The 16305-nt window shown below is 36.6% G+C and overlaps 2 protein-coding genes across 2 annotated transcripts; both read right to left on the minus strand.

Moving 5' to 3' along the window:
* Positions 1-132: 132 nt before the first annotated feature.
* On the minus strand, positions 133-2098 carry LOC149042442 (uncharacterized). Its single transcript, XM_089211631.1, has 4 exons — positions 1961-2098; positions 1754-1868; positions 1317-1381; positions 133-648 (listed from the first exon to the last, which is right to left on the minus strand). The coding sequence occupies exons 1-4, from the start codon at positions 2096-2098 to the stop codon at positions 133-135; spliced, it is 834 nt and encodes a 277-aa protein (XP_089067757.1).
* Positions 2099-11227: 9129 nt separating this feature from the next.
* LOC113682644 (uncharacterized) lies at positions 11228-15711 on the minus strand. Its single transcript, XM_089211746.1, has 5 exons — positions 14292-15711; positions 13480-13739; positions 13292-13406; positions 12854-12918; positions 11228-12143 (listed from the first exon to the last, which is right to left on the minus strand). Exons 1-5 carry the CDS (start codon positions 14383-14385, stop codon positions 11628-11630), a joined length of 1050 nt encoding a protein of 349 aa, XP_089067872.1. The 5' UTR covers positions 14386-15711; the 3' UTR covers positions 11228-11627.
* Between the last annotated feature and the right edge of the window lie 594 nt (positions 15712-16305).

The following is a 16305-nucleotide window of genomic DNA, read 5'->3' on the forward strand; positions in this document are numbered from 1 at the left end:
CTCACCTTTGCTTTTCATTGATGATTACTTTGTGTTGAAACAATTTTGCCACAAAAGCGGTCTTCAATAGACGATTTGTAGTTGTACTGAAAAATAAGAAATTGTTATGAAGTTATTGTACCAGTTTCCTTGTCACTGTACCATGATATATCCCATTGCCTTAATATATCTGTTTCCATTATCTGGTCCAAAACTAGCCACATTGCCACACGTGATGGATTTGTCAGGGCTGCCTCCTGTACCAAAACCGATTCTGGAATCAGTACTTTCGCAATTAGATTGCTCGTTACCAATAATATCAATCCTTGCTTTAAAGTGCATGGGATAGCCCTGTGAATTGAAACCCTCTTTGTTGCATTTAAGCTGCAGGGATGAGTCTGCACCAATCAACGACTTCCATTTATCACGACCAAGCGAAATGGCACGATACTGCCCGTCAGCGATAAGTGAATAAAGGGAAGTTGCCTCCATGTGAATGACTATGAAATTGGTGTGACTTCCGATCCTCATACCAAGGCAGATCTTAGAGAAAGGTTTCTCCCAGTAAGTTGGTAGCTTAGTTTCTTGTGTGTCGAGCCCAGTTTTTCCTCCGGGAAGGTTAAAAGTATCCTTATTGGTCCACAGAACGGAATCATAGGAAAACGTGTCCTAGGGTCATAGCATCCAGGAGAAACAAATGAACGGTAGCTAATATCACTTCAACTCAGAATACACAACATATCCAATTTAGTAAGTCTTTTATCAAATAACTAGCATCCTTTGACTTCTTTAGAACTAAAAAGAAGAAAAAGACTGGGAAATCAAATCAGTTGCTTCAAATAAGCTAATTTTTCGCATTTTTCGATTAGGTCAAAAAACAAGAAATAAATTTTACTGAATGTTTGAATTTATTATTTGATATACTCATAAACATGTGTAACGTGTATTGTTATCTGAATTTAAAATCCTTTTCTCTGCTGTTTTAAAACAATATACTTCGCGAATATATTGAGATCCTTCTGACGTAGGGTGTTGCAATCGACGAAACGAACATTATATATTTCTGAGCCAAAATAGGAGGAAAGATATGGACACAATGATAGGCAATTTCACGCAATTTTCTTCGCAAAAGAAATAGAATGATATATAGATTAAGAGATACTCGACTTATTACATGTAGATAAATGGATACATAAGAATGAATATTTGAATGACCATCGATAATTGACAGCAGTAGATAAATAAATGGGTGCGTGAGAATGAATATTTGAACAGATATCATTCATTAACAGCTAGATAAATAGACGAAAAATAAACAGTTGAAAGCGAGTTTGTACCTTACTGCCGTCCATCTTTATTATCAGCGTCCATTCGCTGGAGTTGCACGCCACAAAATGTTCAGCTATGTAAAATTCCTCGCAGCATGTGAATGACATATTTTATTTTTATTTTAATTTTTTTAACAAAAATAAAACAAAAACAAAAAGTAAAACACACAAAAAAGCAAGCAAGCAAGAGAAAGAAAAGAAAAGAAAAGAAAAGAAACCCAAACGAAACGACGCAACGTAATATAACATAACATTACGTAACGTAACAAACGTGACGTCACGTAATGTAACGTAACATCTTGAAACTACTATCATTAAATCATTGTTCAGTCGCTCAAAAAGTTATTCAGCCAGTCAATTCTAACAAATTAAAGAAATTTGGTATATTCGACTGTACTGGATAATCTTATATTTCTGGTATATCCAACATAAAATGTATATGTTACCTGTTTCACAGTTTTCTCCATTGTAGAGAGATCCGCAGAGACAAATGTGGCCTTTCTTGGTATACCCATTAAGGCAAGTCCCATTGTTAAGGCATGGGTTATTACTGCATCGGTTCTTATTGGGGAAACAAAAAATTCTTTCTTGAAAAGAAAAAAAAAATGAAAAAGAAATTTAATATCCCGTCTTTGTTTTATCCACTCTCTTACCTCAGTACCAATGTAAATAAAATCATTCCGAGGCTTGAGATCTTGGGGGTATTCAGTTCCGTCTGAATCACTTAGTTCACATATTATGTGATCGCCGAAGTGTGGGCCAATATCAATTGCTACGCAGCGACTTTCCATAACACACTGAGTTCTGCAGGGGTCTGGTATATCAACCGAAAGCGTAAGGTTCTGAATCACGTGACCATAAAGAGCATAGCCCCTAATGACAGCAGTATATTTCACATGACGTCCGCACATGTCTGAAAGGCATGATAACTAAAATTGCTCATTGAAAAGTATGTAAATATGTCTCGAGTTATATATTTTTTTTAGTATCATGTGCATTCACAATTACAAAATGGATGGAGATGCTCTCAAGGCGTTTTCTTGTTTAGGAATCTAGAAAAGTCTAGCTTTATATCTCCAATTTATGGAATTTTGTGGAAAATGTTAGACCTTTTTTGTACGTTTTTGTGAATAATCAGTCCAAAAGGAGGTGATTTAAATTTTGAAAAAAAAAAAAAACGTTGTAGAAATTAGAATTATGTTAAAATGGAGTTTCCTTACCGTGGGTCGCAACTACACCGTAATGAGACCAATTATCCCAAGCAAGAAGAACAACAACCAGCGCATTAAAAACAAGGTTTTCATTTTCGCAGTATAATCGTTCGATGGCCGAATCTTATCGTCTGACAGTTCCTGAAGTTTACTCCGCTCTGTTCAGAAAATAGGTGTCCATCTTGGATACATTTTAGTGACCCTAAAATGAACTGACATTACATGTTAACTCAAATCTATGTTGATCTGCTAATATTCTGCAACGAAGCCGCAAGTAGATGGTAGAAGGCGATATAATTGATCAAAGTATGTGCAGTGATTTATGAGTATTTAAAACGCCGCCTTAATGCAATATGAAGGGTGATTGTAGTCCTGAATAGACTTAGTTAGATTTGGTCAGAGCTTGTATTACTATCTACGCGGTGATCGGCTTCTCCGGTATTGATTATCAAGTCCTATGCACCTTTGAGCAACCGAGGGGACGCTTCGCTCTTTAACTAAGAGTTTAATTTGCGACCATTTTCAGTATACTGACAGAAATAAAAGAGTATATAATAAAACAACTATGCACCTAAGTGTCGGTAAGTAATTGTTAATTATTGACCTAGATTTTATCAATTTCAGCTGACAAGTATCTTTTCACTTCACTTCAAATTCAATAAATCACTCTCTCGGTTTTTATTTGACTTATGTACAGCTGTCAGTATCATTACCATGGATACTGCCACGATTCATTTGCATAGTTTGACCCCTCAAGTTACTCCTGGTATTTTTGTTTTAATTTACTTTTAGAGCAAGCAAACATTTCAAAACATCAAAAATGTCAAACAGCACCATCAACAACCACACGACTAGGTAAACAAAGAAACTAACCGATTTTGGATCATTTCCTCAGAAATGAAGAAGAAATTCTAAAGAAATCTTAGGTAAATTGCGTCTTTGTTTGCATGCATGTTTATGTTTGTCATGCAGTTTGGATCAAATGCAGTAATTTCTAGTTTTTACTTCAATTTTCCTAGAAAACAAATATTATAGCTTGCTTCATTCCCTAGATGGAAACTATAATAAATCAAATTAGTGATCGAAAATATTTGAATCTACAGTCTTTCTCAGCTTTATTCGATCTTTGTTTGTTTTCTTTTCTTTTCGTGAGTTAGCCTGATCCGAACCTGCATAACTAGCCACAAACAACCATGACTAATCCCTCCAGCCGAGATAAAATGGCGAGTTCTCGAAAATATTCAAGACTAAGAAACTGGAAATCAAAACTACAGGCTAGGATGTTGAGAGGTTTCGCAAGTGAAACAAATGTACCTGAACATAAATTTGAATAAACCAACGGTTCGGCACAAACAACCTTCTCTGCAAAGGCTATGTTTTAGACAACGCTCAAAGCAATACCCATTAAGATTTAGCACTGGTAATCCAGTGATGGACTTTTAAGATAAAAAAGTGTTAAGATCAGTTGACCATCAACCCAAATTAAACATTTTGGTGGGACTGGACTCAAGCCGCGACAACCTGCATTTTCAATCCAAACTACACCCCCTCAATCCCAAAATCATTCCCGCCAAATGAAATAGCTCTAAACTCACCCGGAAACCGGCCGTTCAGCATGGCACCTGAGGTGTCGATTCTCGTTGAAGAATAGTTCTATCCTCGCAAAAAAATGGTCTCAACATTCAAAACTAATCCCAGGATATCAACATAGAGAAGAAATAACATAATGAGGAGTTTCGTAAATTATGTACTTAGGCTTGGGTCACACAGAGCTTTTTTTTGTTTGTTTTAGCCAAAAAAAATATGGTAAAAAGTAGCGTAAAATAAATGCGATCATTAATTTTAAAAACCTTGCCAAATTTTTTCGGATCGCCAAGATTTCGCCAGCCTTCATAGGAGCCGATGTCCTGCCACGGACATCGGCTCCAAACAATCTTGTTTTTTAAACCATTTAGCTGTCATCGTCCGCGAGAGTTGTCTACATAAACTTTTAGCGGGAAAAATACACTGTGGTCCGCTAGTGTGATCTGCCGCTTGTGATGGAACGATACAATTTTTTTTCGTTGTCCATCTGACCCTCAGTTTTCGTTTGAGCGGAATGAGGAATTTTAACGAATGTCTGACACGTACCCTGGGCCCGGTCATTGGCGGCAATTTGCAGAACAATCGGCTTCAACGAGTACTTCTCCTTCCACTGGAATTATCGAAACCAGCACAAGTGGTGCAAGCTTCAACCAAAAAGATCGGCAAGGAAAAAAGAAAGTGAAATACGATATATAATCTTAATCTCGAATCGTGACTCCGCTGGTCGAGGAGACCTCGACCAGGGAAGATTTAGAAAGCGAGCTCTATTTAAGCGAGGTCTTCGTCTTCTACGTCTAAAAGCTGACGCTAGCCGCTTAAAAACCTGCTGATATTGTGCCAACAATGTAAAAAACGCTTCTTTGTTTTGCTGAGGAAGAAATGCAAAATTCCACAAAAACCCGAAAATGCAGAGATAATCATTCGACAACAATCCATTCTTGCCCAGTAATTCGAGCGAGAATTTTTCTTTATCTTTTAATAGAGGGAGATGGGTTTGTGATTGACGCATGCGTCAATCAATGAAGTTTTGGTTAGAGGATACTAGTTCAATGCGACCCCCGCCAAAAATAGGAAATTGCAAATTATTTTGCAAATATTTGGCTCGCGAAAAATAAGTGAATAGTTGAATTCGCTCCAGAGCGATCCATCCCTTATTGAAAAAAATGCCCAAAAACGTTAGTAAGGGAACAGATTGGAATTTGTGTCTGATAGAGAGAGAGGGAAAAGAACGAAAATAACACAACTCTCTCATCTTACATTTGAAAAAAACGATTGTGAAACATTATTATATATGGTAATCGTTGGCTCTATCTGACAATAGCGAAAACTACAAGTTTCTCCTTCCTGTTTTTGTTTTATTTTAATGTCAAAACGAAATTTTACCGAAGTTCAGGGGAGCGCACACTCGAAACAACAGAAGCACGCGGACTTTTAGCTTACCTTTTCACAAAGCAGTACCAGAGTGTAAACCGTCCTTACAACTTTATTTTTTTTTTTCATGGTTTTCTTTTAAGCAGGTCGCTGATGTATGAGTGCAATTCTGATTAGTACGTTCAATTAACTCTGAAATGTGTATCCAACCAGTGAGCTGCTTGTATTTCCGCAAGAAGGGACGAAATAAAAAGGAAAAAAATGTGCGGCCGCTTTGTGTTTAACCATAGAGGTATTCTGTTTTATATTTTACTTTTCGTATCTCAACAAAGACCAATATAGCTTACCCATAAACACATTTTCGTCAGATCAGAAGCGTATCTTGATAGTGGAAAGTTTTTCAAAATATATTCGCTATTTATTTGATGTTCTCGTAGATTAAGCTTAAGCAATATCTACGGAAATTTAAACGCCTGATAAGCGAAGAGGCGCTTAGACAAATCTCTGTCACACAGAGAAATGGTTCCCGTTGCGTAGAATGTTAAAATACTTAGATGTCGCCCAACCGACAGGGTCCAAGTCTTTACATTACTGCTCTGGCATTGTTAATTAGCCCCCGAGTGAGTATTGACAAGCTGGAGAGGAAATATCGTGCCCATTTTAACAGCTTGAATATAATAAAGAAGAGCTTAGCGGTTATTTCTAGTTGCTGTTTAAAATCATTCCCTTGCATGTCAATCATGGACGTTTTACTTTTGGCGAGAATTTGGTGGTTTCTGGAGATATAAGGGACAAAGTGAGTTAGGCGGTCTAGCAGAATATGAAATATCGCACAATTTCGAAATGTGTACATGCCAAATTGTAACAATTGGCTGTTGGTTGGTTATTTATCAAACATGCTTTATTTTTCGTCGTTTGACGATAATTTTCAACATCGGTCAAGAAAACAAAAATCGCTTGAAACTTTGCAAATATGGCCAAAATTTAGGGATACTCAAGTCTGATGGAGCAAAACACACGGTTTATTTGAAGTCTTGCCAAACATCATCTCAGCCAATTATCCGTTATGATAGGCGTGCCAATGTCAAGTGACAGGTTATGTGATAGTTTCTCATAAAATCGTTGACTTTTTTACGCTTGATATGATTGTGCTCTAAACCAATATTTTGTTAAAAGACTGCTCTGATAAGCAAAAATTGTTCGAAGTTGCTATAGCAGCAAAAAGTTGCTCCTAATGCCCAAAGTTGTTCAACTTGTTATGTACTAGTGTTTACTACAAACCTACAGATTCACATAGTTACTTGTTGTATTCATCCTCACATCCATCACACGTCAAGAACTCCATACCTTTTTCACAGTTTCTCAGACTTCGTCGTTTATGTAGTGAGGACTCTGATTTTTCCGAAAAATCAGAGGCAATGTGCCAGTTTTTCGATAAACGCGGCTATCCTGTTTCTGTCGTTCAAGCGGGCTACCACCGTGCCCAACAAATCGATCGACAGGCAGCACTACAAACGGCCGAGAAGGAGAACACGGATCGCATTCCATTTACTCTTACATTTCACCCTCACAACCACGCAGTTAAATCTATCATTCTTAAAAATTTTAAATTACTCCAAAACGATTCAGAGACTGGCACTATCTTTTCGCAACCCCCACTTATTTCATTCAAACGTGACAAAAACATAGGCAACTTTTTAGTCAGGAGTTCATTTCAAACCAATGACCAATCTGGAACTTTTAAATGCGCTCGCTCACGATGCAAAACTTGTCCTTTCATTCACAACGTACAGAAAATATCGGGACCAAAAAGATCCATTAAGATCATTGATCACTTTACGTGTACCTCCGCCAATGTTATTTACTGCATAACTTGCACTTATTGCAACAAGTTATACATCGGCGAGACAGGAAGACGACTGGGTGACCGATTCCGAGAACACCTTCGCGATGTGGAAATAAATGACAAGGACGCATCCAAGCCAGTCGCTAGACACTTTAATCTTCCTTATCATTCTAAACAGCATATGGCAGTTTGCGGCCTTTCCTTACATCTAGGCAGTTCGGAAAGCCGTAAAACACTAGAACAAAAATTTATATTTCAAATCGGCACCCTTAATCCCCACGGAATCAACGAGCGCTTTTCATTCAACTAATTTATTCCTGTTTTTTCGTCATCATATTCCCACCAATGGCGTAGCTCCACTTTCTACATATAAATCCATACACAACCCACAATTCCTCTAATCGCTCTGACGAAGGGCTAACGCTCGAAACGTCAGCTTTTTTACTCTTTACGGTGGCTAATTTACGTTTTCAACCCAGTTGTTAACACTAAATTACCTTCTTGTTCAAAAGTTGCCGAGTGCAATCAGTACAAACCCACTTATCGCGGGGGTGGGGTGGGGAGATATGTTCCATTTTGTAATATATTTTCGACGCTTTTGATTCACATCAGCATTTTCAAAGTATTCTAAACGTGATGAGGTAGTTTTTGTACAGTTCATCGATGTGCGACTCGTATTGGGTAGTGTTTCACTGTCTAGACACCACAAAAAATAAAATGAATAAATACAAAAATCGTCGATTATGGAAATTATAACAGAAGGAACGCTGTTGTTTGAAGTGCAGTAGTGCTAATTACTCATTGTAACTCATTGCCATAAGCTATTTTTTGTGTTCTTAAGTTATTCCTTAGGGGGTATATAAACGACGGCGTCCAAGCTTTCACAGCATGAGTTGGCTTGATCATCAAACCATCTGACGTACATGAATAGAGGGGATGTCATGCTCTGCTTCAGCATATTTCTCTCTGGGGAATTTGACTTAGTACCACGAACTCAAATAACTGTTTAATTGCCCTAAGTAAATTATTCTCGTAAAATTTGAGCGAAATTGTTCGATAGGTCTCGAAGATATTGAAGAAAATGTGAGCTATGAAACAGTAGTTGATATAATGTGCATTAAAAGAGGTAGGTGAGGTTCAGCTGTTGAAATTCAGAGTACAATTAGGTAAAATTCAAACTTTCTATTTTTTATCATTATTTTTTTTTAATCAACAGGGAAGCAGAAAGTTACGAAAGGTGAGGGACGCACCCATTCCTACCACCCTTGCACAATATAGACCATTATTTTTTTTACATTGGTAACTCTTGCAAATGCTTTGGGGTGAAGCTTATATCAGTATGGGTTTGCTTGTGAGAAAGACATACTTTTCAAAACCCCAGCTTTGGTGCTGTCTCGCCCCACAAGTAATTGTATTCCTTTTGATCGATAAAATGAATCTCTGATGGAACAGACTTACTAAATTAACCAAATAAAATTAAAGAAAGGAATACATTCTTTGGACGTCCTTGCCCTTACTTTCAAATAAGAAGCTGTGTATCCATTGTCCATCGTCCTTGTCCATTGTGATGGACAAGGCTATGGCTGTTGGACTATCCTTTTGGTAGTTCAAGAGATCAGATCTTCCTCCTTCATCAGGATCTATTTAATACGATTAAATGAATGTGTTTTGCGAATGGGTTCAATGCGAATTTCTGATCTGTACTTGTTTACGCGCTCCCGGCGATTTAATGTCTATTTATGAACTGTTGCCGCATAACATTATGGCATATGGTGCAATTTAAAAAGAAACAATGTAACAACTCAGGGTAGACTTTTATTTGCAAGTGTGCGTGTATGAGTGTGTGTTTTTTTTAAACTAACCTTAAAATTTATTCGTCCCAGACCAAACCACCATAAACCTGACTATGAACTACCGATTCAGTGCAACATCACAGCAACAAAAGCTTAAATTTTGGTTTCGCAAAGATAATTAATTCTTTGCAACTATAGAAAGGTTCATAAATTTTTGATAACAACGATCTTGCTCGAAAATTGAAAATTGTAGATAATATCCCTCGAAGACATTTCTTCTATACTCAAGTTTTGTATGCCAAATGCAAAGCCTTTGAAAAAAATATGAAACAGGACTTTTAAATTAAAGGTGAACTTTAGTGGTGATTCGGCTTTTTAATGGCTGACTTGTGCGCATAAGAAAGAAGTCTCCGGTTAAAGTCAATTATGATTTAGAGCATCTCTTCTCACAGAGCTGAAAAAATCAATAGCGCTTATTCACCTCCCTTTTTCTCTCTTCTCTCCCGTGTTTGCGTGCAGCTTTAAATTTAGCGAATATTTTCGTTATTATTATACAGCTATTTCAATTTACGTTGTCGGATCAAAGCTTCAAGGGTACGGGACAAGACCGAAAGGCGGTATGGGTAGATTAGAATTAATTTTAGGCTTTCGGGGTTGACCTCCCACCTCCAACCTCATCCACTTGAAACCCCAACATTTCTTTCATCCAAATGGCTCGCCATTGGAGATCTTCGCTGTATGGACGAGGCATTGTTAATTTTGCTGATAATTATTCATTAAGATCCCATATTCCCCTTCGGTCTTGTCTTGTAGGCTTGAGGCTTTGATCCGACAAAGTAAATTGAAATAGCTGTATAGTCTTGGGATTGGATGCAAGCATAAACTGACAGAAAGGCTCTTTGGGATGGAATGTATCTCATCAATTATTCCACAATTTGCTTTGCGTTCTGCCTGCTATCTATTTAACAACCGAGGCCTCGTTTTCTTAAGAAGCGACAGAAATTCATTTAAAGACACGACAACTCTGGATGCCTACTGTTGGTAATTATACTAAGGGCGCCATTTGGCTATTATTAATTTCAAGTCTAACAAGCGCTAATGAATAAATCGGAGAGACGAATTTAAAATCGCAGAAAACTAAAAGTTAGCTAAGGTACTAAAAAGTAAAAACAAAATAAAAAAATGGAAAATGTACCTTTCCTCAAAGGCAATCATCATTTGTTTGCTTTGCTTAATATGTGGTAACCAAGAAGTCACAAGAGCTTTCATTCAAATAATTGTCTATTATTACCTTTGTTTTGAAAATCATTACACTTGCGGAGAAAAACGCCAATAGAATAGCAAGTATTCTCAGGTAGAACAGACAATTGTTTTTTTGGAAATCCACGCAATCAGTGCTAAACGTAATGAAACATTTGCCACATGTGACCCACAATGGGAAAACAGTGTACTAAGGTTGAAACACGCATACGTTAAAATGACACACTAAACAACAGGCGGCGAGCAGCGTGTCTCACGATGCGGCTGGCAAAGCTGATTATGCAATTCCTGAAGATAATGTGTTTATTGACTCGCACAGGGATAATTCATTTGATGTCTGTCAATAGCGCTCGTTGTGAGTTTGATGGCAGGTCGAAGAGGACACAGTTTCTTAAAAACTGGGCAAATCATAAGAGAAGGACCCAGTAATTCTTAAATTAATCGGTTTTTCTATAGGGTTGTTTTGTTGATGATAAGAAACCTGATAATCGTAGAATTTTGTCCATTTACCTCAGTCAGGCATTGTATGTGAATGATGATAATAACGTCAGTAACAACAACAACAACAAAAACAAACAAAAAAAGTAAAAATCAAATGTATTGCCTACTACTTTTAGGCGTCTTTTTTTATTTGCAGACATTATCATCATTACTATCATCATGTTAATGACATGTATTATCATTATTGATGTTATTAGTATTATCATCATAATTATTACTATCATTACTATTATCGCTATTATCATCATCATTTTTATTACTTTTTACAGGGTTGGTCTAACGATTTTGGGAAAAATCATAATTTGCTCGTGTTATTGGCATTTACCGTAAACATCAAATATCCAATTAAAAATGCATGGTGGTCTGTATTGTTTTACTTGAGAAAAAACGTATGGACAACTCATTGAAATTAACAGGAATTGGGTACAAACGAGTGAGCTATTTCTTTATGAGTAACTGCCGCTGTTCAAACAATCCAACATGGTTTGTACAATTACGCAACCTTTGTAAATATGGGGGAAATAACGAGCTCTTGAGATGGATGATCATACCATTCCTACTTGTAGGTACATTTTTTTCCATTTTAAGTTATGTGGGGAATGCATTTATGCAGTTCTCCCTCTCACCTTTGCTTTTCATCGGTGATTACTTTGTGTTGAAACAATTTTGCCACAAAAGCGGTCTTCAATAGACGATTTGTAGCTGTAGTGAGAAATAAGAAATTTTTAAAGTATTTATTGTACCAGTTTCCTTGTCACTGTACCATGATATATCCCATTGCCTTAATATATCTGTTTCCATTATCTGGTCCATAACTAGCCACATTGCCACACGTGATTGATTTGCCAGGCTTGCCTCCTGTACCAAAACCGATTCTGGAATCAGTGCTTCCACAATCAGATTGCTCGTTACCAATAATACCAATCCTTGCTTTCGAGTTACTGGGATAGCCCTGTGAGTTGAAGCCCTCTTTGTTGCAGTTAAGCTGCAGGGATGCGTCTGCACCAATCAACGACTTCCATTTATCACGACCAAGTGAAATGGCACGATACTGCCCGTCAGCGATTAGTGAATAAAGGGAAGGTGCCTCCATGTGAATAACTATAAAATTGGTGTGACTTCCGATCCTCATACCAAGGCAGATCTTAGAGAAAGGTTTCTCCCAGTAAGTTGGTAGCTTAGTTTCTTGTGTGTCGAGCCCAGTTTTTCCTCCGGGAAGGTTAAAAGTATCCTTATTGGTCCACAGAACGGAATCATAGGAAAAAGTGTCCTAGGGCCATAGCATCCAGGAAAAACAAATGAACGGTAGTTAATATCACTTCAACTCAGAATACGGCTCACAACATATCCAAATTAGTAAGTCTTTTATCAACTAACTAACATCCTTTGACTTTTTTAGAACTTAAAACAAGAAAAAGACGGGGAAATAAAATCAGTTTTCCTCAAATAGGTTAGTTTTTCGCATATCTTGATGGAAAGAACAACCTTCATCGCTGATCACTTAAATCAAAAAGCAAGAAATCAATTTTACTGAATGTTTGAGTTTATTATTTCACGATTTGATATAATCATAAACATGTGTAACATGTGTATTTTTATCTGAATCTAAAATCTTTTTCTCTGCTGTTTTAAAACAGCATACTTCGCGAATATATTGAGATCCTTCTGACTTAGGGTGTCGAAAACGACGAAAAGAACATTGTATATTTCTGAGCCAAAATATGAGGAAAGATGGGGACACAATGATAAGCAATTTCTCAGATTATTTTCTTCGCAAAAGAAATAAAGTGATGAGAGATACTCAACTTATTACGTGTAGATAAATGGATGGATACATAAGAATGAATATTTGAATGACCATCAATCATTGACAGTAGTAGATAAATGAATGGATACGTGAGAATGAATATTTGAACGGATATCATTCATTGACAGCTACATAAATAGACGAAAAATAAACATTTGAAAGCAAGTTTGTACCTTGTTACCGTCCATCTTTATTATCAGCGTCCATTCGCTGGAGTTGCACTCCACAAGATGTTCAGCTATGTAAAATTCCTCACAGCATGTGAGTGACATGTTTTATTTTCATTTTCATTGTTATTTTTTTAACAAAAATAAAACCAAAACAAAAAGTAAAACACACAAAAAAGCAAGCAAGCAAGAGAAACAAAACAAAACAAAACAAACCCAAATCAAACGACGCAACGTAATATAAAATAACATTACGTAATGTAACAAAGGTGATGTGACGTAATGCGACGTAACGTCTTGAAACGACTATCATTCAATCATTGTTCGGTCGCTCAACAAGCTATTCAGCCACTCATTTCAAACAAATTAAAGAAATTTGGTACATTTGACTGTACTGAATAATCTTATATTTCTGGTATATCCAACATAAAATGTATGTGTTACCTGTTTCACAGTTTTCTCCACTGTAGAGAGATCCACAGAGACAAATGTAGCCTTTCTTGGTATACCCATTAAGGCAAGTCCTATTGTTAAGGCATGGGTTATTACTGCATCGGTTCTTATTGGAGAAACAAAAAAATTCGTTCTGGAAAAAAAAAAAAAAATTCAATTTGTTTTATCCACACTCTTACCTCAGTACCAATGTAAATAAAATCATTGCGAGGCTTGAGATCTTGGGGGTATTCAGTTCCGTCTGAATCACTTAGTTCACATATTATGTGATCGCCGAAGTGTGGACCAATATTGATTGCTACGCAGCGACTTTCCATAACACACTGAGTCCTGCAGGGGTCTTGTATATCAACCGGAAGCGTAAGGTTCTGAATCACGTGACCATAAAGAGCATAGCCCTTAATGACAGCAGTATATTTCACATGACGTCCGCACACGTCTGAAAGGCATGATAACGAAAATTGCTCATTGAAAAGTATGTACATATGTCTCGAGTTACACATTCTTTTTAGTATCATGTGCATTCACAATTACAAAAGGAATGGAGATACTCTCAAGGCGTTTTCTTGTTTAGGAATCTAGAGAAGTCTAGCTTTATATCTCCAATTTATGGAATTTTGTGGAAAATGCTGGTGTATGCCGAGGAGCTATTGCATTCTTTTCAGTGTCTCCTCTTTTTGCTTGTTTTGCTTCTTTTTTTTTTTTCTTTACTTGTTTGTTTGTTTGTTTGTTTTTTTATTTGAGAGTACTTCCTGACAGGATGTTATGTTTGGAGTGATTGGAACATTTTTAACAAGCCTTTTTTTTTTTTCACATTTGAACCACACTGGTGTGGTCAATGCTGTGGATCCTACAATACGTGTAGCTGGAATGTTAGACCTTTTTTTGCACGTTTTTGTGGATAATCAGTCCAAAAGGAGATTATTTAAATTTTGAAAAAAAAAAACTTTGTAGAAATTAGCGTTATAGTGTTAAAACGGAGTTTTCTTACCGTGCGTCGCAACTGCACCGTAATGAGACCAATTATCCCGAGCAAGAAGAACAACGACCAGCGCACAAACAGTTGACAAGAACAAAGTTTTCATTTTCTCAGTATAATCGTTTGATGGCTAAATCTTATTAACTGACAGTTCCTGAAGTTTACTTGGCTCTGTTCAAAAAATAGGTGTCCATCTTGGATACATTTTAGTGACCCTAAAATGAACTGACATTACATGTTAACTCAAATCTATGTTGACCTGTTAATATTCTGCAACGACGCCGCAAGTAGATGGTAGAGGGCGATATAATTGATCAAAGTATGAGCAGTGATTTATGAGTATTTATGACTGTGCGAGGCCGCCTTAATGAAATATGAAGGGTGATTGCAGTCCTGAATAGATTGAGTTAGATTTTGTCAGAACTGGTATTACTATATACCACACGATGAAAAGTGCTCTTCGCACGCGGTGATCGGCTTCTCCGGTATTGATTATCAAGTCCTATTCACCTTCGAGCAGCCGAATGGACGCTATCGCCCTTTAATTAAGAGTTTAATTTGTGACCATTTTCGGTATACTAACAGAAATAAAAGAGTATATACTAAAACAAATATGCACCTAAGTGTCAGTAAGTAATTGTTAATTATTGACCTAAATCTTATCAATTTCAGCTGACAAGCATCTTTTCACTTCTTTTCAAATTCAATAAATCACTTACTCGGTTTTTATTTGACTTACGTACAGCTGTCAATATCATTACCATGGATACTGCCACAATTCATTTGCATAGTTTGATCCCTCAAGTTACTCCTGGTATTTTTGTTTTTAATTTACTTTTACAGCAAGCACACATTTCAAAATATCAAAAATGTCAAACAGGACCATCAACAACCACACAACTAGGTAAACGAAGAAACTGACCAATTTTGGATCATTTCCTCAGAAATGAGGAAAAAATTCTAAGGAAATCTTATGTAAATTGCGTCTTTGTTTACATGCATGTTTATGTTTATCATGCAGTTTGGATTGAATGCAGTACTTTCTAGTTTTACTTCAATTTTCCTAGGAAACAAATGTTATGGCTTGCTTCATTCCCTAAATGGAAACTATAATAAATCAAATTTGTGATCGAAATATTTGAATCTACGGTCTTTCTCAGCTTTATTCGATGTTTGGTTGTTTTCCTTTCTATTTATGAGTTAGCCTGATCCGAACTTGAATAACTAGCCACAAACTAACATGGCTAATCCCTCAAGCCGAGATAAAAAAAAAAAAACTGGAAATCAAAACTTACAGGCTAGGATGTTGAGAGGTTTCGCGAAACAAGTGTACCTGAACATAAATTTGAATAAACCAAGGGTTCGGCGCCAACAACCTTCCCTGCAAAGGCTATGTTTTAGACCACGCTCAAAGCAATACCCGTTAAGATTTAGTGCTGTTAATTCAGTGATGGACTTTTAAGAAAAAAGTGTTAAGATCAGTTGATCATCAACCCAAATTAAAAATTTTTTTTTCCGCGACAACCTGCATTTTCAATCCAAACTACACCTACTACTTAAAATGTCTTTTTTGGTTACAGGAATAAACTAGATTTTTGATACCTACCTTGGCATCGACGGTACTTTAGAAATATTTCCATGTTTTGTATAAGAATCTGTTTCATTTGAGAAGAAATGTTTTGCTGGAGAAGGATTTGGTTTTTGTCAGTTCTAATTAAAAGCTAAAAATAATCTCTCCAGGACTCTTTCGTTTTGGTTCATTGTTTCCTAAAGTAATTTGCTAAAAGGTGTCGTAAAATTATAACATCTTAGTCTCTGTAATTAAAAGCTTTGTCTTTAAAGATGTCAGTCGGTTGCCGAAATTTTAACTAGGAAAGAAAATACGCACACTGTTTTTCTTAATCTTTCGCCAAAACAACATGCATATTTAAAGCCTTGGAAATTTTAATGAAGGAATATCATCAAAGTACTAGGTTAAAAACACTAGATAGACTTTCAGGGCGTTTAAATAAAGTCTGGGAAATTA

This window comes from Pocillopora damicornis, chromosome 7 (assembly GCF_964200805.1).
Source record: "Pocillopora damicornis chromosome 7, jaPocDami1.2, whole genome shotgun sequence".
NCBI classification, from domain to species: domain Eukaryota; kingdom Metazoa; phylum Cnidaria; class Anthozoa; order Scleractinia; family Pocilloporidae; genus Pocillopora; species Pocillopora damicornis.

What these genes read in the sequence shown, in the direction of transcription:
- LOC113682644 (XM_089211746.1), bottom strand. Translation starts at nt 14,385, where the DNA reads ATGAAAACTTTGTTCTTGTCAACTGTTTGTGCGCTGGTCGTTGTTCTT. An exon ending in CGGTGCAGTTGCGACGCACG is followed by an intron (nt 13,740 to 14,291) that starts GTAAGAAAACTC and finishes CATGCCTTTCAG; the next exon opens with ACGTGTGCGGACGTCATGTG. An exon ending in TGGAGAAAACTGTGAAACAG is followed by an intron (nt 12,919 to 13,291) that starts GTAACACATACA and finishes AATTTTACATAG; the next exon opens with CTGAACATCTTGTGGAGTGC.
- LOC149042442 (XM_089211631.1), bottom strand. Translation starts at nt 2,098, where the DNA reads ATGGAAAGTCGCTGCGTAGCAATTGATATTGGCCCACACTTCGGCGAT. An exon ending in TTATTTACATTGGTACTGAG is followed by an intron (nt 1,869 to 1,960) that starts GTAAGAGAGTGG and finishes TTCCCCAATAAG; the next exon opens with AACCGATGCAGTAATAACCC. An exon ending in TAAAGATGGACGGCAGTAAG is followed by an intron (nt 649 to 1,316) that starts GTACAAACTCGC and finishes CTATGACCCTAG; the next exon opens with GACACGTTTTCCTATGATTC.